The sequence below is a fragment of the Phascolarctos cinereus genome, unplaced genomic scaffold, assembly GCF_003287225.1.
Source record: "Phascolarctos cinereus isolate Bilbo 61053 unplaced genomic scaffold, phaCin_HiC Scaffold_5;HRSCAF=322, whole genome shotgun sequence".
Classification (NCBI taxonomy): Eukaryota; Metazoa; Chordata; class Mammalia; order Diprotodontia; family Phascolarctidae; genus Phascolarctos; species Phascolarctos cinereus.
In genome coordinates this window covers 188361646-188389425 of record NW_027555958.1, presented here as the reverse complement: position 1 = coordinate 188389425, position 27780 = coordinate 188361646, and the positions used below count along the sequence as shown (strand labels likewise).

At 34.6% G+C, this 27780-nt stretch overlaps 1 protein-coding gene across 2 annotated transcripts in view; it reads right to left on the bottom strand.

Annotated features, from left to right (window-relative positions):
• The window catches only part of PHIP (PHIP subunit of CUL4-Ring ligase complex), a 199422-nt gene that overhangs the window by 20030 nt on the left and 151612 nt on the right, over positions 1 to 27780 (bottom strand). For both annotated transcript variants that reach the window (XM_020975528.2, XM_020975529.2), the window contains exons 24-35: positions 24911 to 25030; positions 21539 to 21646; positions 20177 to 20301; positions 19981 to 20063; positions 15781 to 15892; positions 15484 to 15545; positions 12282 to 12437; positions 9753 to 9873; positions 7570 to 7695; positions 3901 to 3970; positions 1584 to 1634; positions 812 to 961 (exon numbers count right to left, since the gene is read on the bottom strand). In XM_020975528.2, coding sequence (XP_020831187.1) covers positions 812 to 961; positions 1584 to 1634; positions 3901 to 3970; positions 7570 to 7695; positions 9753 to 9873; positions 12282 to 12437; positions 15484 to 15545; positions 15781 to 15892; positions 19981 to 20063; positions 20177 to 20301; positions 21539 to 21646; positions 24911 to 25030 — 1284 coding nt within the window. The remainder of the gene's footprint in view (positions 1 to 811; positions 962 to 1583; positions 1635 to 3900; positions 3971 to 7569; positions 7696 to 9752; positions 9874 to 12281; positions 12438 to 15483; positions 15546 to 15780; positions 15893 to 19980; positions 20064 to 20176; positions 20302 to 21538; positions 21647 to 24910; positions 25031 to 27780) is intronic.

The window sequence follows — 27780 nt, the reverse complement described above, 5'->3', positions numbered from 1 at the left end:
AAAAAAAGCTGATGTACTTGCTGTCTAATCAATATTGCACTAATAACTTATTACTAATTCTCACCTCTTAATACTAGACTTTTGACATTTTATACTTTTAAGTACCTCCAGCAATGAGTTTCAGAGGAAAAGATATTAAGTGAAATTAAAATACATATTAATTTTATTATTTAACAACTCTGGCAAAAATTTTGTTGGGGAGTGGAAAAGGATAACATTGGGTAAAACTACTTATCTGTTTTCATATTATCACAAATCAATGAGTACATGCTTACCACTTTATCTGTTTGGAAAAAAATTCTGTTTATAAACTTGTCAACAGTTCAATTACTTGTCTGGGGATGATTTAATATAGCTTTTTAACTGACAAAAATATTTCATGAACTCTAGTACTGTTAAAATGTTCCATGTTCTCTTACTTCTCATTTCATACTAAATATAGACTAGCACGTAACAGTGCTGTATCAAGTGAACATGGCTTCAAATAAAGGAATTCAATAAATTGCCTTAAAGTAAACTTAGCTTATCAAATTATATTTCTCAAAGGCAAAAACAAAGATGTGAAATGTGGGTTTCCTCAACTGTTTCAGAACACATTCCATAAGTTTATAATGATTTAAATGCATTACTAATTACTATTTGGTCTTTCAATAATGAAAGTTTATATTTCATACTAAAGAAGCCAAAATATCATTTATGAAGTGCATTTAAGAATGAAAAATCTTCACAAAAACATGACCTAACTACAGTTCTTGAACATAACTTCACCTTCAACAAACATTTATACTGAAAAACAAAACGCAGCACTCACTGGATACTCAAGGAGATCTACAGGCTGGCGGAATGGTTCAGAATCTTCACACTGAAATATGAGGTTTAATAATTCTTGGCACTGATTCCTCCAGGCCTGGGTATCATAAGACTGAGCTCTATTGCGTAAACGTCTTCTGGGCTGGTGGTCCTAACATCACAAATTCAAATACATTCGTTCAATACAATTTTATAGTTCTAAAAATTGGTTTAGAATAATAAAATAATACTTAAATGATGATACTCCCCCCCCCACCTTGAGTTCTGGTCTGCCTATTTTGGACATTTCAAATTGAATGTTCCATAGGTACCTTAAAAACTCAACATATCCAAACTAGAACACAAATTTAAAAAACCCCACATTTTGACAATTATAGTTCAATGTAACCAATTTTCTTCATAATCGATTGCATTAAAAAAACACATTTAAATATATTATTCTATGAAGGTATACACAGGCTTGACGAGACTGCCAAATGGGCCCATGATACAAAAAAAGTTAAGAACTCCCTGCGCTAAGGCTCATCTCATCTACCTGATATATCTTTAACTATCTCTCCCCCATTTAGAAAGGGAGCACTCTCAGGGCAGGAGCCATTTTGCTTTTCTTTTTTGTCTCCAGAGCTTGATGTTATATTATATATTATCGTAATGCTTTAAAAAAAAAAAGACTGTTTTTAATATGCTTTATTTCATGAACAAGTATGTTCCCTTCTCTGGGTAAGAGATTAATGATAAAAATCAATGAAGTAAAACAATAAAAAATAAATTACCTTCCTTTTACGGGTAGAAGTTCCTGGCACATCAGTATCTTTCTCTTCTTCCTTTGAAGCAAGAATTTATGAGTTTCATAAAACACTAGGAAATAATGTTTCATATCTTACTCTGTACATTATATTTAACTATGTAGTTTCCCCCCAACCCCCTTCACTTTGGCATGCCTTGAAAATACCAGCATATTTGAAAATTATGAAATCATGCTGACTAGGTCCACTACGAATTTGTTCCATAATATCAACTGGATTCTCACTGTAGCAAGAGGCAAGCCTTCTACACCCCTCTAATTCAATTGTTATTCCACATAATACAGCAGCTATTCCTAAACTTTTCATCCTCTCTTTAGCCTCCCATAGCTCCTTCTTTGTTCCACCCTCTAACCTGATGACCTTGACTCAGATAAAAAAAAAAACAAACAAAAAACAAAAACACAACCCCCCCCAAAAAAACTGTTATTCAACAAGAGCTCCCTCTTCTCTCACACTCATTTTCATCTTGTTATCACCACACATCTTTTACTCTCTTATTCCTTCACCTCTGTTTCACATGAAGAGGTGAGTTGTTCTTGCCAAGGTTAATCCTTCAACATGCACTCTTGACCTTGATTCATTCCCTGCTACCTACAAACATGCTCAGGTCTCTCCCATTCTTAAACTTCACTTAATCCATGAAACTTATGGCTCAACTCCTTGAGATGGTATCTATACTGGTAATTTTACCTCCTCTCCTTTCACTCACTTTTAAACATTTTGCAATACAGGCTCATCATTTAACTGAAACTGCTCTCTCCAAAATTACTAATGAGCTTTAAATTACCAAATTAATGGCCTTTTCTCAATCTCATTCCTCTTGACCTCTCTAAAACCTTAGATACTACAACCCTCTTCTCCTGAATAATTTTTTCTCTAGGTTTTCATGACACTGCTCTCTGCTGGTTCACTTCCTCCCTGACTGCTAATTTTCTTCTTTCTGGTTTTTTGTTCAGGTTAACACTCAGTAACCATGGATGTTTCCCAATGCTCTATCCTGGGGCCCTCTTCTCTTTTTCCCTCTATATTGCTGTGCTTGTTGATCTCATCAGCTCCCATGGATTCAACTGTCCTTTCTATGTAAATCTATATATCTATATGTAGATATATACGATCTATATATCTAGCTGTCTTCTCTTCTGAGCTCGTCTTACAACATTCAACTACATTTAGACATCCTGAATTTACGCATTATATAGTTATCCAAAACTCAACATTCCAAAACAGAATTCATTCACCCTCTCCTCATTTCTCAATTTCCCATTACTACTGTGGGCCACCACCACTCTCTTAAGTCACCTAGGCTCAGAACCTAGTTTTTATTCTTAACTCCATTTATCCCATATCTCCAATCTGTTGTCAAATCTTGACTTTACCTTGACAATATCTCTCACGTGTCTTCTCTCCACATCCACACTAACCATTCTCGTTAATTCTTCTTGTCTGGACTCTTTATAGGCTTTTAATAGGTCTCCTTACCTCAAGTCTTTCCCTACTCTAATTCACCCCTCACTTAGTTGCTTTTCCTAAACTGCAGGTCTGAGAATGTCACCTCTCCTAATCAATAAACTCCAGTGGTTCCCTGTTATCCCTAGGATCAAATATAAAATACTGGTGGACCTTTAAAAGCTCTTCTTAACCTAACTTCCTCCTAGCTTTCCAATATTCTTACATTTGACCCTTCACGCACTCCACAGCAACTACACTGGTCTAGTTGCCGGTTTCTCACACAACACTTCTCTCTTCCTGACTCCATACATTAGTAATGGACATTCCCCATGCCTGCAATGCTCTCCCTTCTTCCCTCTGATTTCTATGGCTTCCTTTATGACAGTTCAAATAATACCTTCTGCAGGAAGCTTTTCTTGGTCTCTCCCACTGCTGGTACCTGCCCCAGGATTACCTTCCATCTATTCTGTTCATATCTTTTATGTACTGTTTTATAGACAAAATGTTTACCACACTAGAATGATTACACTACTTTATCTTTCTTAATATCCCGAGCACTTAGCACATTGCCAGGTACTCATAAAAAAACAATAAATGCTTGTTTACCACAATACTGACATTTCTGTTCATTGATAAGTTTGTATCTAGTTTAAGGGTGTTATATATAACTACTACCAACTCAAAACACAATATATCAATCGAATTCTTCTTAAAAAAATGAGGATACTAGATAAAAATTTTTTTTATCCCAAATGATTAATAACTCACTAAAATATATGGGTCTATTTTCATCCACTGATTAAACTCTAATAATGACAATAAAATTTTAAATTACCTCTGAATCAGACAGGACTTTCTTCTTCATTGTATTGTAGAGTGGAATTATGTTATAGCAAGTCTGATCTCTATGTAATAAGAAATATTAGTACAAAGGCTTGTAATATCAAATTCAAAAATTAAAAAAATATATAAATTGAATATTAAGAGCTAAAATAATTTCCTATTAGTATGCATTTCCCATATTATTTAAATAAGCATATCAAAACTTTGGGAGGTTACAATGCCCCAGAAATTATTTGAAAATTTGCCCACAACAGACAATTAAATACATAAATAAATAAGTTCTTTTACCTTGATATTCAAGGCCCTTCACAATGTCAATCAAATCTACCTTTCAGATTCATTTCTTACTTAAATTTTCTCAACTTCAGTTAAGACTTATGTTCCTCTGAATATACCATAAGCATTGAAATCTGAGCTTTTGGCTGTTATCATTCCTTCCTTCCCAGAATGGCCCCCTCCAACCATACAAATCCTATCCACCTTTCAAGAACTAGTTCAGATTCTCAGAAACATTACCTGACCACTCTACAATTATCATTCCTTTAAATTCTTTAACTGTCCTAAATAGACTGTAAGCTTCTGGAGACCCAGAAACATGTTATTTTCTTTGTATCCTACCTAGCACACCTTACTAAATAACTAGTTCTCAAACTTGGGGTTAACTCCCTCAACTATTCTCCTTGTCATTCTATTATTATTGTTATTATTGTTGTTATTATTTGCTTAGTTAACTTCACTCTCTCTAGTAACTTAAATCTATCACTCTTATTCAGATATCTTTCTTTAGTAGCCATCATACATGCTTAAATTCTTTCTACCTAGCTGTCTTGTGAATACCTTGAACTAAATATAGTTAAGATAAAATTCTTCATCTCTCCTGCCAATCCATTCTCCCCTGACTGCAATTTTTGTTAATGGAATCAACATTTTCCTAGTCAACCAGATTCAGTTTTGGAGTCCTCCTTGACTATACCCTCTACGACATCCTCCAATATCTAGACACAAAGTCCAGTTAATTGTACTTCTGAAATATCTTTTGCATGTATGTATCTCTATCTTGTAAAATAAAATTTAACTCTTCATTTGGAAACTGTAACCTTCCTCTTCTAGTTTTATATTTCACTAATCACCTATATTCCAGCAAAATTGAACTAATCATTCTGTTGTGCTTTTTCCAGTTTTGCTCTTGATGGTCTCTCATATCAGAATGCCCTGGCCCTCTCATAATCTGTCCCATTGGACGAGACAGCTTATATGTTTCCGTCTCCACTGAATCTTCCTTAATACTACCAGCTAGAGGATTTTTTTCACCACACAACTCCTCAGGTCTCTCATATGATATTTAGCACATGCTGTCTTGGAATACAGATATTTACTTACAGATATTATTTCTTTGTTAGGTCTTAAGTTCTTGGGGTAGCTAATACTGATTTTTATCTCTCAAATACAAATTTTTCTCTGCCAAGGCACAGTGCCCAGGTATAATAAATATTTATCGAATAGAATAATATTTGTTCACTAAGTGAAAAATGAACAAGTTTTGTAGATAAAGAAAATATCTAAAATCTTTAAAATTGTCTATTCTAAATAGTCTTTTCACAGAAGCTGAGTTGGAAGGGACCCCACAGCAGCCATCCAGTTCAACTTTTACATAATATAGTAAATCTAACAAATGGTATCCAGATTTTGAGTAAAGACCTTTGGTGAGGGGGAAACCTACTAGCTTCCAAGGCAAGTCCATTCCATTCTTGACCAGTTTCAATTGGTAGAAAGTTTTTCTGTATCCCAAACTTTTTTTGCTATTTTCTCCCCACTGTTCCTAGGCTTGACCCTTCTGCAAACGTGCAGAACAACATAATCCCTCTTCCACATGACAGCCCTTCAAATACTGACTTAACCTATACACCGCAGTCACCTTCCCAAGTCTCTCTTTTCAAGCTATACATTTCCAGTTCCTTCAAATTTTGGAGTCTTCCTTGACTCTACCCTCTATCACATCCTCCAAAATACACAGACACAAAGTCCTCTTAATTCTACTTGTGATTCTATCTAATTCTGATCAGATCACACATCTGAAGTATTCTCATCAGGACTAGGAAAGATACTGATAAGCTTGGAACATTTCAGAGTAGGACAATAAAGCTGGTGAAGGGCCTCAAGACAATACCATGAGGATGATTTGAAAAAGCTTGGAAAGTTTAGCTTGCAAAAAAAGAACACTTAAGTGATAAATTATAGTGGTCTTCAAGTATTTAAGCAGCTGTCATGTGAAAAAGGAATCAGACAGACTGGGCTAATGTTCTTTGGAAACTTTTTCTACCAAATATAGCTACCCAAATTGACATGAGCTGCCTCTGGAAGTCATAAGTACAAGAATAAGTGATTATTTTTCTTTTCTTTTCTTTTTTTTTTTTTAGGCAATTGGGGTTAAATGACTTGCCCAGGGTCACACAGCTAGTAAGTGTCAAGTGTTTGGTCTGAGGCTGAGTTTGAACTCAGGTCCTCCTGACTTCAGGGCTGGTGCTCTATCCACTGCACTACCTATCTGCCCCCAGAATAAGTGATTCTTACTCAGTTGTAGGCTGGCCAGCCTCTGAGATCTGTGACATCAATATGTTAAGAACCTGTGATTCTGACTGTATGGATTAAATACAAATTTCTCTGTTTAGTTTTAAACCTCTACAAAATCTGGCCCTGGCCTATCTTTCCAGTTTCACTGGATATTATTCCCCACTCCTACACTCTCTAATCTAAACAAATTTGCCTTCTCTCTGCTTCTCAGAAAATATTATTTCCTGTCTCTGTGTCTTTGCATTGGCCACCCCACACACCTCAAATGCTCTCCTTCCTTACTTCTACCTCCTAAGAGTCCTCAGACTTCCTTTAAGATGCAATTCAAGCACCACTTTCTGTATGATACCTCTCCTGTTTCCTCTAACTACTAGTCCCACCCCACAACTATTTCATAAGTAACTGCTCTGTATATACCAATTTTATATTTATGCTGTGTATATACATTATGTGTGTGTGTGTGTGTGTGTGTGTGTGTGTGTGTGTGTGTGTGTGTACACGTATGTATTTACAGGTACTTGTCTCCTCCAGTAAAATGTAAATTCCTTACAAACAGGGACTGTTTCATTCTTCTTATTTGTTTTCTCACCACCCAGCATCATGCATGTAGCAAGTACTTAATACTTGTACTATCTCATTTATATCTAAGAAGATGACACTGGGGAAATTATGTTAAAATGGTGGGGATTGGTAAAAGAAGGTGTGGTCTGTAGCAAAGAATTCTAGAATGCTTAATTTAGTATTCTAAAAGGCTAATTATCATCTGATATTATAGCCCTATACTTGTGTTTATTAACTAAATACATACTGTATTGTACATGTACAAATATTGTCATTGGTGATGATCCCTTATAATTTAGATTACATAATAACCGCATATTTACTTTTCTACGTAAGAAGATACTTTAAGGTCCTCTCCAGGTCTAAATGTATGATTGATCAGGTCTAAATGTATGATTGATCCTGTGTGCTCCTTACCCTGAGTTTTATAACAGTATTTATATGAATAATGGCCCTACTTTATATCATTTAATATTGTCAATTATTGGTATTGTAGTTAGAATTAATAAAAAAGTAATCACAAACTTACTTTACAAAGTGTAGAAGAAGATCAGTGACAAATTTGGCAGATTTCACAATAGGGCTTCCAGGCTCATTAAAGGTACGTGTATTATGTTCTATATAACGAACTTCCCACATCAGTGATGAAACCCGCCTTTGGAAGAAAAATAGAAGAAATAACTCCTATTTTTAAAATGTACATAGAAATTAAAATTAGATTTTTACCAATTTTATCCTCTAATCTTAAAACTATAAAAAAAATAAGTTACGGTTACTGGATTTATGATTTTATGGATGAAACTATTAAATAGCTGAACAATGACAGATCACCTGTGGGATATGAAGTGAACTATGAGTTTACTATGAAATCCAACTAAAGAACTGAACTGAAGAAAAATTACTCTCTGAATACTAAAGCAAATGTTGATGGAGAATTATTTCTAATGGCTCAAATTCTATGACTGAAATAGAACTCTACATAGAGTCTCTAGAGATTTGTTCAGGGAATATTCCTTAACACATATCCAGTGAAAGGAATAAAAAAAAATAAACTTTTACAAACCAAGCACCCAGAAAGCTTTCCCCCAACTTTACCCAAAAGAAAGACTTCTAGCAACCATAATCACATGGAACGTAGTCACACACGAGTAGCAAACAAAAAATGTGTTTGGACGGCAAACAGTCATTAAGGAAAAAGAAAAACACATTTTACTATTTATCAGAGGTAAGGCCAAATACAGGCTCCCAAACCCAAACAAGTTTATATAAAAATAAGACAGCAGGACACACTGACAAGAGTAATAAGGTAAAGACCTCAGGAAGTGGTTAGAAGGAAAGAAAAGAATAACTACTAAAAATATTATAAAAGTACAAGTAGCCCTAGGGCTGCTGAGCATAGAGGAAATAAATTCTAACCCATCTTACTAACCTGATGGCATCACTACATTTATAGCATAGTACAATATTAAATATTTTATAATAAAGACCCTATACCTTTAAGAGAACGTTAATTATAATTACATATGGAGTATGCATATCTTTCAAAATTTCATCTTAAGGTCAGGTTTGGAACTCAAAATGCAGCATTCCATAGAAATAATGTTATAAGTGCTGGATGGGTTTCTAATCTAGTACACAACAACCTATTTTATCTTTCTGGGGGGGAATTTTTTTTAAAGCATCTCAAATTAGACCTCAGGAATACACACTTCATCATACAAAAATAGTTCTAAATGATGGATTGGTTCTAAAATACTACTACTATTCTATTTAGAATTCTTATAACTTTCACACGACATTGGGACAAGATATGAAGTAATGATGGAGGTTTGTGAAGAAGGATCAAAATGCAATGGTGGGAGTCCACAATGATAGTGAAATATGCAACAGAAAAGGGATGAGGGAGTGAAATCTCCAGAGGCAATAGGAAAGGAAAGAGAAGTAAGAGGTTCAGAACTGTTGATATATAAAGACACATGCACAAATAGCTCTTTATATGCTTTAAAAAAAAAAGTAAAGAAATATAAATTTTTATCAAAAGTCAGTTGAAATAAAAAAAATTCCTAGGTTAAAAGAAAAACAAAAGAATTATAAGCATGTAAAAATATGTCAAAACTATAAAAACCAAAGGGATTTACAATAAAAATGGAAAGTGTGATTTCCTCATGTTAAACATTTATTTTCAGATCTGGACATATATCTATATCTACACATATATACACATAGATATATAGTTATAAAGAAACAACTATTCCAGGCAATACATCTTTAGAAAAAATATATATAAATTATTTAAAGTTAGAATGCGGGGGATGGAGGGGAAGAAGAGGAAGAGAGTCTACGAATATTTGAAACTAAAATTGCCACAGAAGTTTTGCATGATTTTCTAAAACTTCTGAATGTTTTAAAATGTTTGTAGTACCAAAGACATGAGGATAAAGGAGAATTACTTTTTCATCAGTATTCAAGACTGCATGACTAAAGCAAACACATATTTTAAAAAATGATATTCTTTTTAAAAGTCAACTAAAAAACTTCTACTTTTCATGTGAAATTTTGCTCCCCAAATCAGATTAGGAAATAATGAAAGTATGGTATTCAAAAATTTTCCAAAGAATATGTTCAATTAAAAAGAGCACTTAGTAATAATACTGCCCTCCCCTCTCCCCTGCTACACCTTTTCCAGTAATAACTATATAACTTAATTCTAACCTGTAAAACCTGCTTTCCAGTCTTTGTTTAATTGTACTGAGATCAGTAGGATATGCCACTACAGTGCAATACATGGGATATGCTTGTAGATCCACAGGGGCCACAAATGCAGAAGCAATATCTAAATCAAAGAAGGAAAAAATATTTACATATTATATTTTTTTAAAAATCACTTTTAAACTAATATGTATGAGTTTTCAAAACCATTTTAGCTCTGGTCCTACTATGTACTACCTATAAAAATCACACAGCTAAATTTAAATAAAGAGAAACTTTTCACTGTGGTTAACAATGTAAGATTAAAGACTCCTCTTTTTGTGTGGTAGTAGGAGCCAGGATCCAGATTTGCAAATTCACCAGTGTGGGGAACTAACAGTATGAAAACTTCTACTGATGTAGTTGTTCAGGAATTCATCTGTAACTTACAGAGTTCTTGTGGCATTGAGTTGTTAAGTGACTTGCTCATGGTCAGAAAGACAAAATGTGACTAAAGCATAACTTGAACCCAAGTCTTCCTAACTCCAAGGCCATGCATGTTTCCATTAAGTCAGCAGCTATCAGAACATTTCAATATTATGTATGTCCATTGCCATACATTACCATAAAATCAACACATATCAACAACTTAAATGTTTTGCCAAGCTCACTTCTCTATTAAATACTAAACTTTTTATCATTATCATCCTATAATGTCACTTTATTCTGATATTTCATACTTTATAGCAAGACAGAATCATTAGAACAACATTGATATAAAAACACAGGTTTTGTTTTAGGGGAAACTTGATGCCATTGAAAGTACTGTTATATTTTCCTGTTCTTCATTATCTACCTGCAGCACAGAAAACCATAATCTACAAATGATTAAGTTGCAGGTCATTCAAAGGGAGATGTAAAAACACACAGTAGATATGAATAGGTTGGAGCTATTTCCTACCAAGAACTACACATGGGAAGCTATATAAAAGATATTATCACAGAAATGTACGAGTAAAAAAGGTTGGCAAGGTTAGATCTATAAAGAGCAAGGGTTTAACAATGGCTTTATGTGTTTTACTGGTAATCCATATATCCTTTATATAATTACTAACAAATGAAATCTGCAAAGTTATATAAGAAAAGTCTACAACAAGAGAAAACAGCATAGAAAATCACTACTTCCTTTTGAATCTATTATGGATAATGAATGAAAACAATGAATCATCCAACAACAATTTAATGAAAAAGTTTCCTAATACATGAAGGCAAATTTGTAATTATCTCAGGCACATAGGTTTGGAGTTGGAAGGGACCTTCAAGATCAAAGTTTAACCCCATAATTGATTTTTATCTCCAATGAATAAGATGCCCTTCTTTAAAAACCCCAGAATAATTTCCCCAATATACCCCCATCACTGAATTCTTTCTCATAACAATGAAAAAAAATTTTTTTACAGTAGACCTCAACGAAGGAAAAATCACAAACAATACATGCAACATTCCACATCTATAGTCTTCCAACTATACAGGAGGAAATATAGCTTTCAGGACCAAGACTGATAAAGAGTAATATATTTAAGTTTGGTAATTTTTTTTTTTGCTGCAAAAAACCAAACCAAAACAAAAAACCCCAAAAAACTAACCAGTTCCCACCCTTAAAGAGGAATGGTTAAGAAGGGGTTAAGTGTAAATAGACCGCAACATATTATCAATGAAATACTGTACAGAAGAAACTTATGGCAAGTCTTAAGAGAGCACACACAAACCAATATGGGTTTTGTGTCATGAAGTTATTCGGTGGCAAAACTCGCCCTCTATAGATTTACCAGTCAACTGTGAACCAATCCTAATACGTCAGGTTCAGTCTTTTAATTCAATTCTAGATCTCTATTGTTTTTGCATACACTTCCAAAAAATTCATTTTGAAGATTTTACTTATTTGGAAAAAAGGTTAAGTTTTTCTTCATATTTATTTCAGGAAAATGAAATCTCACCAAATTTCCTTATGTTGTCAATTCAGTGTAATAAATTAATTTTTTCCCCTTAACAAACTGGATTACGTACAAAGGAGATTGCTAACAGGCCTCAAAAAAAATCACATATGATTTGGTTAGGCAGTTGTGAATAATTAGCCTGGGAAAAAGTGGATTGGGGGAATAGGGACAATTGATGTGTATTCTTGACCAAATGAAGGTTTATACATAAAAACAAATTAAGACTTTTTGTGTTGTTCTAATGGGAAGAACTAGGATTAATCAGTGGAAATTGTAGGAAGGCAGATAAACTTCAACAGAAGGAAGAACTTTCCTAAGGACTAATGTTGTCAAATGAAGAAATGAGCTGCCTCATAAGGTAGTACATTCCATGTCACTGTGGGTGTTAAAGCAGATATTGGATAGCTACAAAGGAGACATTATAGAGGTAAACAGGTATCTAGCATGGACCCAAGGTCCCTCTGAAAACTAAGACTATGTTTTTATATATATCAGTTTTATTTCTACTCAAGTTTTCCATTTGTGCATCATCTGTTTCCTCTTCTTTGAGTCTTACCTAGTGTCATGAGCTGGTTTATTCCTGTAATAATTCTTTCACATTCTTCATCCCTGGGATTAGAACCCCATTCTCCATCCAGAGGTTTATAGATCAATGTTCTGCATTCAACATCAGTTAAAGGAACACTTGTTCCCAGCTCTTCAGGAAATACAGCTGAAATGCAACAAAAAGAAAATCTGAGAAAAATCATCTTTAGGAAAATTAATGAAAATGCATACAGACTCTTTAACAACAATTTTAGTTTAAAATTCCTTGAAAAGAACTTACACTTTTATCAATGACAGCTTCATTAATACAAAATATATTTTATACTCTAAAATGTCTATAACTGAAAAGTAATGCTCTAATAGTTAAATGCAAGAGTGTATTTTACGAAAAAAGAAACCAGTTTTAGAAACATCACATTAGAATTTTAAAACTAGTTAGTTTGAAAAAGTTGAAGTCATCAGTTTTATATTATTTCCTTAATGAATTAAAGTCCTCCTCAAATGAAGATTGGGGGGGACCTTGGATAAGATGAGTCACCAATTCTACTTCAATGGAAAATCATCAGGCCTTACAACCTGCCCTGTACCTGTCTCCTAAGATCCCCCTACCCTTATTATATCTGCAAAGCCTCAATGCCCTGAAGACCCCAGCATGATTATCTGACCTACTGACTTAACCTAGAACCCATGAGCCTTGCTATCTGCTTTTCCACTAAATCCTTAGGACTTATGTGCCTTTATGTCTGCTCTGCACCTGAATTTTTATATGTTGTCTTCTCCAATTAGAGTATGAGCTCCTTGGGAGCAGGGATTGTCTCTATTTTTTCTATTTGTATCTCTAACGTTTACCACCATGCTTGGCACACAGTGCTTAATAAATGCTTTCTCATTAATTCAATCATTCACGTTGTTATTGAAAAAACTGTTCTTCTGGTTCTATTTATTCTAAATCAGTTCATACAAGTTCTAAGATTTTCTGAAATCCTCCTTACAGATGAATAATATTATATTCATGATTTGTTCAGTCATTCCCAAGTTGATGACTACTTAATTAGTTTCTACTTCTTTGCTGTAAGAAAAAGTAAGATTATAATTATTTTTGTACATATCTCCACTTTGCCTCTCCTGAACAAGATGCCCCTCCCAAGTTGAAACCATCACTTCTCATCTTACCACCTGACGCTAATTCAAGCCTTGATTGACACCTCTCTCAGCTTCCTATCCCCTATGACTGGAGGGTAGAGTATTGAACTCCTGGATGCCTTCAAGGTTAGAAAATATACTCAGCTCACTCCACTTTGCATCTGCTACTCTGCCTGGTTTCAACTCCAAAGAATAAGATACCCCCCATGCTGAGTATGTCCTTGGTTTTTTCTCCTCACCCGCACTTTCTTGCCTCTTTGTATGTTGAATCCTTCTGACTGTAAGCTCCATAAGGACAGTGACTGGCTTTTTTACTAACTGTATCCCAGTGCTTAGCACAGTGCCTGGCACATAGTAGATATTTAGTAAATGTTTATTGATTGGACTGGATTGAATATTGGTCATTTTTCTTTGATCTCTCTGGGAATATGAGCTGGGTCAAGGGATATATGGGTCTTAGTGACTTTTTGAACATAATTCCATATTACTTTTCAGAATGTTTGGACCATTTCATAACTTCACCAATAATACGTTAATGTGCCTGTTTTCTTACAAATCCTTCAACAATCAGTTTTTTGGGTCATCTTTGCCAATCTTGTGGATATGAACTTCAGAGTTTCTTTTATTTTCATTTTTCTCTTATTGATGATTTGGAGCATTTTTCCACATGGCTGTTGATAGCTCTCATCCTTTGAGAACTGCCCCTTCTTGCACCTCCCTCTCTCTCCCTTCTTTTTTTTCCCCCTCTTCCCTACACATGGGGAATCATATATTTACATATGGGTGCTCTGCCCAAAGGAAACTAGATTTCTATAAATAGAGCTCTCTGTTAAACCATGCTTTGATAAAGCCCATTTGGAGCTACTCAACTATGCCTTAAACCCAAATCACTCTAGATCTCACTGACTGGCCAATAATGGGCCCCAACCCAACCCTCAGTTGGTCACTGTTTGAGTTTTGTTGGTTCAGAGTGAGTATAAATAGCAATTGTTTCTGTTCTAGCCAGAAACTCTGAGGGTCTTCCTCTCCTAGATGGATTTTTTTCCTTTGAATAGGTAAAAGAAGGCATTTCCTCCCTCATTTCTTACCTAGCCTTAATCACTGAGTGGTTTTTGCCTCAGACAAACTGAGACCTGGTAAAGATCTTGGCTTAAAAAGGCCAAGGTTTCCCACTGCATCGAGGGCCATCTCCAATCACCCTGATCTATGTCTTGCCACTGGACCCAGATGGCTCTGGAGGAGAGATCAAGGCTGGTGACTTTAAGCCTTGCCTCACTCAAATTCAATTCACTTGCAAGTCAAGACATCACGTTCCTGATGTTACTGGTCCTCTTCAAGAATGAAGGACAAAAAACAACAACAACAAAAAACAATGAAGGCCTAAGAAAATTTTAAGTACTGGAGAAGAGTTCTGGAGAACAAACCTGCCTGCTATTACCTCAGGGTAATGTGATGATGGTAGTAAAATTTGTGGCTGGATGAGTCAAAAGAGTTCACTCTTTCCCTTTTTTCGGTTTGTCTTATATCTGCTTGAATCCTTACTCATTTAGCTTTTGGCTACAAGCTATTTTAGGCCAGTAGTGACATAAATGGCGCAAAGAGGCTAGGTGGCTTTAGTTCAATTCCTGATTTGTTATGAAAGACTATGTCTTGCATTTTTGGTAACAGAAGAAATGCTACTCTCTTTTTAATTATTTTTTAAAATTACAATTAAAAATTTTTTATTGAATTCAGAATATTTCAATATGGCTTAAGTCATTTTTAAAAAACCTAATGTAACAGAGAAAAATGAAAATTTTGCAATGAATTCTATTGATCAACAAGTTTATGAACTATCTAAAACTTACATTTTCATGTTTCATTTTACATGAACATTTCATAATGGACACTGTTTTTCAAATGTCTTTTTTTTTTCAATTACTTTTTTGGATGAAATATTCACTACAATTTTTTCAAATAGCACTTATTTAATAAAGATGACACCTATTAACTCAAAATCTCTTTTCTACTATTAAGTTAATTCATCCTACTTCATAGTTACATAGAGCATAATCTACAGATACACATACCATTATTAGGAATAAGTTCCATATCCCAAGGACTCATCTTTTCTGTGTCTCCATTATCCCAGCTTAAAGAAAGATATAATACTTGCATTAAAATTCCAAATAAAACAACTGCTAAACAAACAAATAAATAAATAAATAATGCAATTTGTCACAAAAAGTTTTAAAAATTCACTATTTTAAGAGACTGCATCATGTATTCAAATAGTCTGGTTACTAGAAAGGAAAATTTTAAAGGTAATTAGGTGAAACAAACAAACAAAAAACAAACCAAAAAACCCGAATTAGATAGATATTTACCAGACATTGTAACACTGAAATAAACTGTCAGGATATTCAGGCTGAAGAGGCTCCTGGCTTTCAATAGTTCCAAACCACCAAGCATCATCTATGACTGACCTGAAACGATCACCTGAATAAGAAACAAACAGGCAGTACATTACTAAGAATGTCATGTTATACTCTATTTTTAGTAAATACATTTTAAAGGTTTAAATTATTTCTTGTTTGTCCAATTGTTTATTGTGAATACCAAACTGGATGTTCCCAGAGACTAACATATCAAAAACATAATTCATTATTTTTCTTCCCCAAAACTCATCACTTCTCTAAGTGTTCTTAATTCTGTCAAGGGTACAGCCACTCTTCTAGTTTCCCCAGTTTGTAACTTTGACAACTGGGGCAACTGGATGGCACATCCAGACTTTTGAGTCAGGAAGACTCATTTTCCTGAGGCAAATCTGACCTCAGACATCACTAGCTTGTGTAACCCTGGGCAAGTCATTTAACACTGTTTGCTGCAGTTTCCTCATCTGTAAAATAAGCTGGAATATGAAATGGCAAACCACTCCAGTATAAAAACCCAAATGGTGTCATAAAGAGTCAGGTACGACTGAACAACAAAAAGGGGCAAAACTTTGGCATCATCTTCCACTCTTCACATTCTCTTACCCCACCTATCCAATGACATGCCAAGTCTTACTGCTTCTGTCTCCATCTCTCATTATTAACCTTTCTCTCCACTCAACAAAGCTTCCAGCCTTAGTTCAGGCTCTCACAGCCTTTCACCTAAATTACTGTAACTGCCTCCCCTAATTAGTCTCTCTACCTCAAGTCTCTCTTCATTCCAGTCCACAAACTGCTGCCAAAGTAATTTTTGTTAAACACGGAACTGATTATGCCATCCCCTTATTCAATTAACAAGTGGCTCCCCAAGAGGGCTATGTTAAGATTTATTGACCTTGGGGGTGGGGTGGAATAGGGGTAGGTTAAGGAATAGGACAGGAAGGTGGCAGGTAGAAGTAAAGCAGAGGAGTCAGGAGGGATAGGAAATAAGAGATATGCAAGATCATCAGCAGAATTTGTTAGGGAAAGTATATATCTATGTATGTATGTATGCATGTATGTGTGTGTGTGTGTGTGTGTGTGTACACATGTATGCATAAATATAATTGTAGCCTAGGGGGTGGGGGAAAGGAAAGGGGGGAAAAAGAACGAAGTTAAAAGTGACAACAGAAAACCAAAGAAAACATACAAGGAAGCAAAGAAAGGATGGACAGCTCTTAACACAATGCATAGTATTTATTATATAGGCTTTCTTGAAATGGAAATTTATTGAATCCTTTCACATTCTACTGTGCACACAACAAGCTTTTATTCCTTTTATTATTTTGTATTTAAGTTTGTAATAGGTTTCTTTTTCTTATTATGTATTTAAGCTTTAGTATTTGGGTCTAAATTTAAAAAAATCTAAAAAACACATAAACAAACAAAAAAAAACAAGTGGCTCACTCTTGCCTCTAGGGTAAAATAAACTCCTGTTTAGAGGAGTTGGTTTTATTTTGTAAAGCCCTTTACAATCTGGCCCCAATCAATGTTTTCAAGATGTTATTATTCCATCTCCCCTCATGCTACTGTATCTTTGCACTGTCCACCTTCCCATGTCTGAAATATATTCTGTGCTCACTCCTGCCCCTTCCTATCTCTGTAGGCTGCATTACTTCCTCCTGCTCCCCACCCAAACATTGTATGATTCAGTCAAACTGGCGTACTTATGGTTCTCTGCACACAACACTCTCACTTACAACCATGGTTTGTACAGTCTGTATCCCAAGACTGAAATGTTATTCCTCCTTACTTTCACTTTTTGCAATCTCTTATAATCTTCAATTCCTTCAAGAGGACTTTGTGATTGCTTCAGTGGTTAGAAGCCTATCTCCCACTGAAATCACTTTTATTTATTTTATATATGTTTTACATTATCTATGTACATTGTATGCCCCAACAGAATGTAATCTCCTTGGGAGCAGATACTGTTTTACTTTGTCTTTACAATTCCAGTGCCTATCATGGTGCTTCACACAGCAGGCATGTAACACATGCTTGTTGACTGATCATGTCTTCTAAGTACTTTTTATCTAGGCAAAAATTTCCGAGTTCCTCAAATGATTTGTATATAGTATAGTCTTTAGACCTCTCACCATTCTGTTTTTATGTCACTTTCTAAAGATGAGTTGTAGTTTCCTAAGTGGGGTAATACAAGACAATCCTCTGGGATTGGGGGGGGACCATTAAAACTTCTAAATCAAAAATATGCCAAAATGACACTTCACTTATTCCTGGGCTGAAATTTTTGTCAGACATACTATAAGACAGAAACAATGATAATTTAATCAGATCTGATATAAAAATAAGCCAAAATTTTGAAATTATTAGAAAGATCACTTGAAATATGGCTTTACATATTAACCGCTGTTAATGATGAACCTTACACTTTAAGTGTATATCGTGACTTGAGATATTATTAGTGAATGATAATATGGAGAAATCATGCTCAACAAGATACCTAAAAACTAAGCTTCTATTAGCAAAAACAATATATCACTTGCAAAGATGGAAATTGACTGTTTAAACAAAAACCTCTGCATAATTGGTAACAGAAATTGAAAATGGTATATAATAACTAAGCCCAGCCAATGATGTATTTCTTCAACTATAGCTATGTATTTTTCAGATGTAACTTTTTACATCTCAAAGTCATCAAAATAAACTGCACTTACGAAGCAATCCTTTATACCACTCTATCAAAAAGTACTAAACCAAGGGGTTTTTTTGGGGGGGAAAGGGAAGTATGTTTATTTGTCCTGCTCTCACTAAAAAGTACTGCAGATAATACTTACTTATATACACTCAAATATAGAACTTTAGGCTTATTTACTTATTAGACCCAAATGTCGAACTTTAATCTGACTAAATTTCAGTTACTAGATTTTGCCCTTTCACTCTGATCTGTTAATAGCTTTTAGGCTCACGAGCCTGTCCTCAGTTTCAACCACATATTTGATAAGAATAAAACTACGATATCACCAACAAATTAACAATCATTTATCAAGCCAGGCATCATATCATATAAGTCACTGATAAAAATTCTGAAAAAAGAACAAGAATAAGGACAAATCTTTGGAGATCATCCTTCAATATCAATACTTTAATCATACAAGTTTGGATCCTGGAATTTAACTCATTATGAATCCCTCCACCCCTTTGATTTAATTTAAAAATAATTTAAAATGAAAACTAACAACAATGATGGATAATGGCACATACACTGGCGAAGAATTTTCAAAAATGCACCTTGAAATAATCTTCATGAAGACATCTATAAAATGATGGTGTTAAATTATATGACCATGTTACCATGATTCAGATGCCTTCCCATTGCTGGAACATCCCTCTGGGGCTATGGCAGAACTCTCCCATTGGCGAGTTCCTCCCAGAACCTTGATTCTGAGGAAGAGTCCATGCCAGCCATCAGACTTTGTCACCCTCTAGTTCCTCGTTTTCAATTCCCTTTATGTGTTGTGTTCCCCCCATTACAATGGAAGCTCCCTGAAGGCAGGGACTCCAATAAGGTCAACACAATGCCTAGCACGTAATAAGCACTTAATAAATGCTTGCTGACTCTACCTTTGAGGTCCTTTTCAGCTCTTAGATTCAGAATGGAGCTATATAAATCCTCACTGAGCATAAGAAAATAATCAGCATTACACAAAATACTTATATGTTGAGCCTTTAGAGGGAAGAAAAAAACTAAAACAACTGATTTTTAATAAATGTAACTACTATTTCTGATACAAAAAAGGACATCAACAATGAATTTCCTATCCAGCAAATGATATTTTTATTCAATTTACATAGTCAATGAATAAAGTCTCTCTTAAAAAAATTACAAATGCCTTATTTTTACACCAATCACTTCAAAAATACCAGGCCTGCCAATGAAGAGACTTATGTAAAAAGGTTAGCTAAGCAAAAAAAGAGTCAATAAAGAAGCTATCTCTGGCAGAGAAGGCACCATTATGCACTTCAATTCTCTACCTAGGAAAAAGTAAATGTTTCATTAGCTATCCTTTAAGATCCAGAAAATAAGCTGCCTTTCTTTTGAGCTCATTTTGTGTATGTTAAACAGTTCACATTTTCACAAACTAATTATGTACTTACCTATATTCCATCGTCTATATTTTGCATCATCAAATTGCTGCCGCAAAACTAGAAAATCTATAACATCTGGCATATCATGGTACCTAATTTGAAAAATACAACAAAAACAAAACATAAATAAACTGATTTTAAAGCCAATAATTTAAATATATTTCTTAAAGCTTTGAAAATGTTTGCCTCTTTGAATGTCCCTTACTTCATTGTAAAGGCTCCTCCAGTTAGTTTACCAGTATCAGGATCTAGAAAAGCAAGTTTAAGGCAGCACAGTGTAGGCAAACCCACTTCATATTTTATGCCCACTATTTTCATTAATTCTTGCTCCTACGGGAGAGAAAAAGAAATAAGAAAACACCATGCTTTTAATTTAAATGTTCTGACTTAAAGTTTAGTATTTTGTAACTATCATAAAAAAAATCTAGTGAAATGAAGACAATGAATTTTTTGAATAGTTTTTTTTTGGGGGGGGGCGGTGTTGGATTTGTGATTTCATTAGTATAGGTAACTTGTGGTGAAGAAATTACCTCCACCAAATCACATCAACAACTGCTCTACATCTCTTAGAGTATTACAGAACTCTTTGGGGGCACTTAGAGGTTAAGTGACTTGGCAGGGTCACACAGTCTCTGTCAGAGGAGGGTCTTTATATCCTAGGTCATCCAACCTTCAATTGTATCCAATATGCCATGCTGACTCTCAAAATGTGTTTTTCTACTGTTGTCCACATCCAAAGAAAGAGCTATGGAAGTTGAATCGCTATCACTTATTTTTACCTTCTGTTGACTTTTGTTCCATCTTTCTGATGATTCCTCCTATAGGTTTTAATTTTTACTTACAACTTCACTAATGTGAAAATATATTTAATAGGAACGTAAATGTAAAGCCTATATCAGATTGTGTGCTGTCTTGGGGAGGATGGGCGGGAGGAAGGGGGAGAAAAATGTTCAACTCAAAAGCATATGGAAGTGATTGTTGATAAATCAAAATAAATTAATAAAACTTAAAAAAAGGGAAAAAAAGGGGGAAAAATGTGTTTTTTCTAGGAGCAGCTAGGTGGCGTAGTGGATAGAGCACTGGCTTGAAGTCAGGAGGACCTGAGTTCAAATCTGGTCTCAGACCAAACACTTGACACTTACTAGCTGTGTGACTCTGGGCAAGACACTTAACCCCAATTGCCTTAAAAAAAAGTGTCTTTCTAGCAAAATTTAAGATCAGAATGTCAGATTTATTTCACATAAAGTATTAAAGTAGTTAGATATAAAATGAATACAACTGACTAAAAGTAATCCCAATACATTATGTATCAAACATAAATTGCACCAGTCAATAAATTAGATCAGTATTTTTACTGCAAAGTCAAGATAATGTAATGATAACTTTTTAATAACTCTTAAAAGAAAAAAATCTATTCTAAAAGTTTCAAGACAAAAAAAAAGTACTATTTATTCTCAAAGACAAAAATGGTATCTGTATTATAAAATGGTTTCTTCTGACTAATAAACCTGAATCGAAAAACTTTAGAAAAAAAAAAGATGTCATGATAAAAGAAACATTATAGTACCCGCAATTCCATTTTATGCCATGGCTGTTTTTTTGGATTAATGCTATATATTTTATTTTTTCGGGCCATTTCAACATATGCTTCATGTCCTTGACGGAAATAGTAAACCTAAGGGAAAAAAACAAAATGAATCATGTCATAGTTGCAAAATATAAATGTAACACTTTTGATTCAAAACGCAAAATCCATTTGCTGCAGATCTTAAGCTTAAAAAGTAAACTACTCCATGAGTGAATCGTTAAATTTCAATTGGTTATTATACTGTCATTATTTAACTACAGCCACAGCAGTCAATCAGTCCAAAAATTTTAGTATTGTGCTAGATATTGTGCTTGAGTGTGGGTAACACAAAGAAAGGCCCTAGAAGGGGGAAGAAGAACAATTAGCTAGATATGTATAAGATAAATACAGAGTAGATATAAAGTAATCTCAGAAAGGAAGACACTTATAGCTGAGGGGACACCAAAAAGGATAAGAGCTGACTCTTACAGGATAAACAGAGAAATATTATTGCAAATTAGAAATCCAAATAGGAAAAAGGAACTTTCAATATTATTCTCACATATTATGTAGATCTCTTAAGAAGCTGAAATTTGGTTACACAACATTTCCAATATATTTTTTTTTCTTTTAGGCAATTGGGGTTAAGTGACTTGCCCAGGGTCACACAGCTAGTAAGTGTCAAGTGTTTGGTATGAGGTCAAATTTGAACTCAGGTCTCCTGACTTCAGGGCCGGTGCTCTATCTACTGCGCCACCTAGCTGCCCCCCATTTCCAATATATTTTAGAAAAACTTACAAGTCAAATATGAAAAATCTGCCAAAATAATTTAAATACAACAAAACCATGTTATTCTGGAACTCACAGATGAAAACTAAAAGGCAGTGATGAATCATGGTTAGAGTCAGGTAGACCTGGGTCAAGTTCCAACTCTGACAAATACTGGCTGTACGATGGTGGGTAAGATTTACTGCCCAGACTCACTATGATTCTGAACAGAAGAACAGAAAGAAGTCTGATATGTATTAGTAGATAAGTTTCCACACTAGGACTCTCATATATAAAAATGAAATCACGAAACTGGAAAATAAATAAATAAAAAACAAACAAATTTTCTTTGTCCTGGGCTCTCTTCTGTTCTATTTTCTCTTCTCCCTTTATACTATTGAACTTGTTTCATCAGCTCCCACTGATTCAAGGAACATCTCCATGTTCTCCAACTGGATGTCACACATATATCATAAACTCTACACCAAAACTGAACTCATCTTTCTCCCCAGACCATCCCCTCATCCTAACTTTCCTATTTCTATCAAGTGTACTACCCAGTCACCCAACCTAGGTGTTATCCTCAACTCTTCGCTCTCTCACTCTCCATATCCAGTATGTTGCCAGGTAGTGTTATTTCTGCCTTTGGAACATCTCTCAAATAAGCCCTCTTCTCTACTCTGACACTGCTGCCACCTCACATCCTCATTGCTCCATGTGACAACTTGCCTGTTAGTCTTCTTTCCCACAGTCTCTTTCCCTATTCCAGTCCATGCTTCACACTCACCTGTCAAATCGATCTACCAAAAGATATCATCCCTTATTCCTATTCAGTAACTCCAGTGGCTCCTTATCACCTCCAGGATCAAATGTAAAATCCTTTGGCTTTGAAAGCCCCTCATAACCTGCCCTCCTCCTATCTTTCCAGATTTCCTACATCTTACTCACTACCCATATAATTTGAGATCCAATGACCAACCACACTAGCTTTCTTGATGTTCCTCTCACAAGACCCTCTATCTCCCAAATCCCTGTACTTTTACTGGGTGTACCCCATACCTGGAACTCTCTCCCAACTCATCTCTGTGCCTCCTGGCTTCCTTTAAGTCTCAGTTAAAGTCGAATCTTCTGGAAAACGCCCTTCTCAGTCTTCTTTAATCTTAGTTCTTTTCAACTGAGATAAACTCCAATATATCCTGTATCTATCGTATTTGTACATAGTTGTTTGTATGTTGTCTCTCCATTAGACTGTGAACTTTTTGAGAGCAAGGACTTTTTTTTTTAAATCTACAATGCTTAGTACAGTGCCTAGCACACAGTAAGTACCTAAGAAATGCTTCTTGAGTTAACGATAGATTTTTACTGAGCAAAAAGGAAGAAGTAATTTAAAAATTCATGAATTTTTAGAGTATTACTAAAAAATAGTAAGAATTCAAATCAGTATGTTTTTCAAACCCAAGGTATTACCAAAGTACAGTATTCCTTCAATTTTAAGATCTTGATATAAATGTTAAATGTTAAAACACTTAGGTTTATGATATTCTTACTATCTGAGAGCTTTAATATGAATAACAATTTAAAAAACCCTATTTTTTCTTAGTATCATCCATTTATATTAGCCTGAGACATATATAGAATTTGAAAATGATGTAATTTTTGGAGGAAAATATTATTGTAAGGTTTCTCACTTTAAGCTGGCCTCCATTCCCACTCAAAAAGGAAGTAATACTATAATTGTAAAAAATTTCCAAAATGTAGGTGGGTCTCTTTTTTTCCAAGATTCATCCAATTTGATAATGACTCAGGAATCTATTAAGCAATTCCAAAACAATTAGACTGTTTAACAGTCTAAAAAGTGGGGTATAACTCTATTGCTGTTAAAGTGAAAATAACCAAATTTTTACATGATGGATTTATAGAACAATTTAACACATTTGATAAATATGCCTTGAAATACAGTACCAGACAATAATTAATAGTTTTATTCACAATATGACTAAATTATAAATTATATTTTTAATATGCCAATCTACTTAAATCTATTAAGTTATAGAAAAAAATAAAAATATAATTAGAGATGGAAGCCCCAGCTTCTGAAATTCCATAAACTTTCTTTAAAAATTCTACCAACTCTGCTTGTGTGAGGCCCAGGGTTTGATCCCCGACATCTCCACTTACTTTTGGGGCAGCGAGGTGGTGCAATGGATAGAGCACCGACCCTGGATTCAGGAGGACCTTAGTTAAAATCCAGCCTCAGACACATAACACTAGCTGTGTGACCCTAGGCAAGTCACTTAATCCTACTGCCTGACCAAGACAAATAAATAAAGTAAAAGAAAAATTCTACAAAAACCTTTTCACTTCTCTTATACAAACTTTCATTTAAATATGTAAACAATTTTAAGCGATGTTTCTAAACAAAGAAAATCAATGGAATGATTAAAAATACATACATACACCTCTCTAAATATATATACACATACACACAATAAAAATATTAGCAGTACAAGATTTTTCTAATGTAATTGCAAGTTACTAGAAGTTGGCATTAAAGTCAACTGCAAAAAAGACAAAAAATGAAAGTCAATTTTAATCAAAAGGTACCTCATCTCCCATCTGCGGTACAAATGGACATCTGCGAGGAACAGTATCTGTAATCCATACTGAAGGCAACCATTCTTCTAAAGTCAAACCATTTTCAGTCAATTCTCCAACAGCCAATCTCTAGAGAACATTCACAAAATTTGAAAGTGATTATGCTCATCATAAATAGTATTTGTATACATACAAAACATCTAATGAAACTTTATGAAAATAGAAACATCAACTCTTCAATATAAAATCCACATTCCTCATAACAATAAATACTCCATTACAGGGATATTTAAAATAAAGCAAACTTTCCCCCTCAAGAATATGTTTTTTAACTGCACAATCATTAACAAACTGATTTCCTTGAAATTAAAAAAAAAAAAAGTTAACCACTGCAGTGATGAAAACAGAGCTGATATTAAGGCCCCTTCTTGATCTAAATCTATGAAACACAGTGCTGAGAATACAATACTAATTCACTCAAGAAATACTAAAGTTTTAAAATTGCACTAAAATACTGCAATTTTTTTAAAAAAAATAAGGATATTGGATGAATCAGTTGATTTAATAAACACCTACAATATTCAAGGCATTATCTTAATTTTAAGAAAAATTTCCATTTTTTTAAAATTACAAATTTTTTTATTAATAAATGATTGTTTAATTTATTCTATCTACCCAAATGCTTATTTAAAAAATACAATTAGGGTACTATATCTGCAGTTTTAGCATTTTTAAAATGTTGGGATTGCATGGAAAAATGTCAAAGAATATTAGGAAGGAACCGTGGTGTTGTACAATCCAACTTTCTACTTTATGCAGCAATCCCTTCCATAGCATACCTAACAATTAGTTATCTGTTTGAAAAGAATTCACCATCTGTCAAGACAATTCATTCAATTTTGTAACAGCTATAGTCAAAACCTGTCTCTTTGTACTGGTTCCAGTTCTGCTTTCTGAAGCAACAACTAACAAATCTACTCAGTGTAGTAAGTATAGTGTATCTCCATTTAATCTCTACTTCTCTAAGTTAAATATGGACATCTCATATGATATGGTTTCTAGATCCTTTAAAATCACCCCTCTGGATGTACCTTATAAGTAAGTACTACACAAAATATTGTAGATGCAGCCTGAGGAGTAGAGAGAAAATAAACAGACTACTATTTCCCATGATCTTAATACTATACTATTAATATAATAATTAGCAATTTTTTTTGACAGTTATGTTTATTCTGTCTTGTCTTGTTAATGTTGTTATTTATGTAGCTTAAGAAGGTCAAATGGAGCATTTTGGGTTTTTTTTTTTTGGATAGTCACTTTATCCTTGTTGACTCTAAATAAACTTCTGCTTAAAAAATTAACACAAAGTCCTGCCAAGCCAATTATTGTCCCTTCTGTACCTGTCAGAAAAAAAACTGGGGTGCCAATTAATCTAAATGAGTAACGCAATACTTGTTATATTTGATACTCTCTTCTCTCTAGGTTTTTGGGAAACCATTCTCTTCTGGTTCTCCTATCTATCTGACCACTCTGTCTTTGTCTCCTTTGCTGGATTATTACCATTCAGATCATGCCTTCAAACTACAAGTAGACATCGTTCCTCAAGGTTGTCCTGGGCCCTCTTCTCATTTTCTTCTATACTACCTTCACTAAATGGTCTCATCAGTTCCCACGGATTTAATTACCATCTCTATGCTGATGATTCCCAAATCTACCTATCCTGCCCTAAACTCTAGGCTAACTTTCAATTTTGCATCTCCAAACTGCCTTTCAGACATCTGGAACTGGATGTTCAGTAGTCATCTTAAACTCAACACGTACAAAACAGAACCCATTATCTTTTCTCCGAAGTCGCCCCCCCCCCAATTATTTCAGAGAACAACAACATTCTCCTGGTCCCTCAGACTCACAACCTAGCAGGCATCTTCAACTCCTAACTATCTCTTACCCTCTACAGCCAATCTATTGCCAAGGCCTATCCATTTCACTTCTGAAACATCTCTCAAATTCATCTGTTTCTACTCTGACACTGCCACCACTTTAGTGTAGATCCTCATCACCTCATACCTGGAATACCACAATAGCTGGCAGGTGGGTGGGCCTGCCTCAAGTCTCTCCCCACTCCAATCCATCCTCCAACCAAAGTGATTTTCCTTAAGAGCAGGTCTGACCATGTCACCCTAACCCCACCCAAAAAATTCCAGTGGCTTTCTATTGCATCCAGGATCAAGTACTAAATGCTGTGTTTGGCATTCACAGTTCTTCATAACCCAACCCCCTCCTACCTTTCTAGTCTTCTTACACGTTACTCCCAACATGTACTCTTTGATCTGCTGACAATGACTCTGTGATAAGACACTCCAATTCTTAGTAGTGGGCATTTTCTCTGGATTCCATGCCTGGAATGCACTTTCTCTCTTCATCTCCACCTACTGACTTTCTTGGCTTCCTTTAAGTCCCAACTAAAATCTCATCTTTTACAGGAGGCTTTTCCCAAAGCCCTCTTAATTCTAGTGCCTTCCCTCTGTTAAACAGTTCCTATTTATCCTACATATAGCTTGCTTTGTATATACTTATTTGCATGTTTCCCCCATTAGACTAACTCCTTGAGTGAAGTTAATATCTTTTGCCTTTTTTTGTATTCCCAGAGCTTAGCACAGTATCTGGCACATAGCAGGCTTTTAATGTTTATCAACTTACTGATTGACATTATACTGATCCCCCTTAAATTAAACTTGTTTTTGGCAAAGCTCTTTACTTAATGGGATTATTTTAATCTTAAATTTTTAGCTTTAAAAAAAATCATGCAATGAGATGCAGCAGCATGATACAGTGAAAAGAACCTGGAGTCACAGAAAGGCCTGGATACCTTGAAGGCA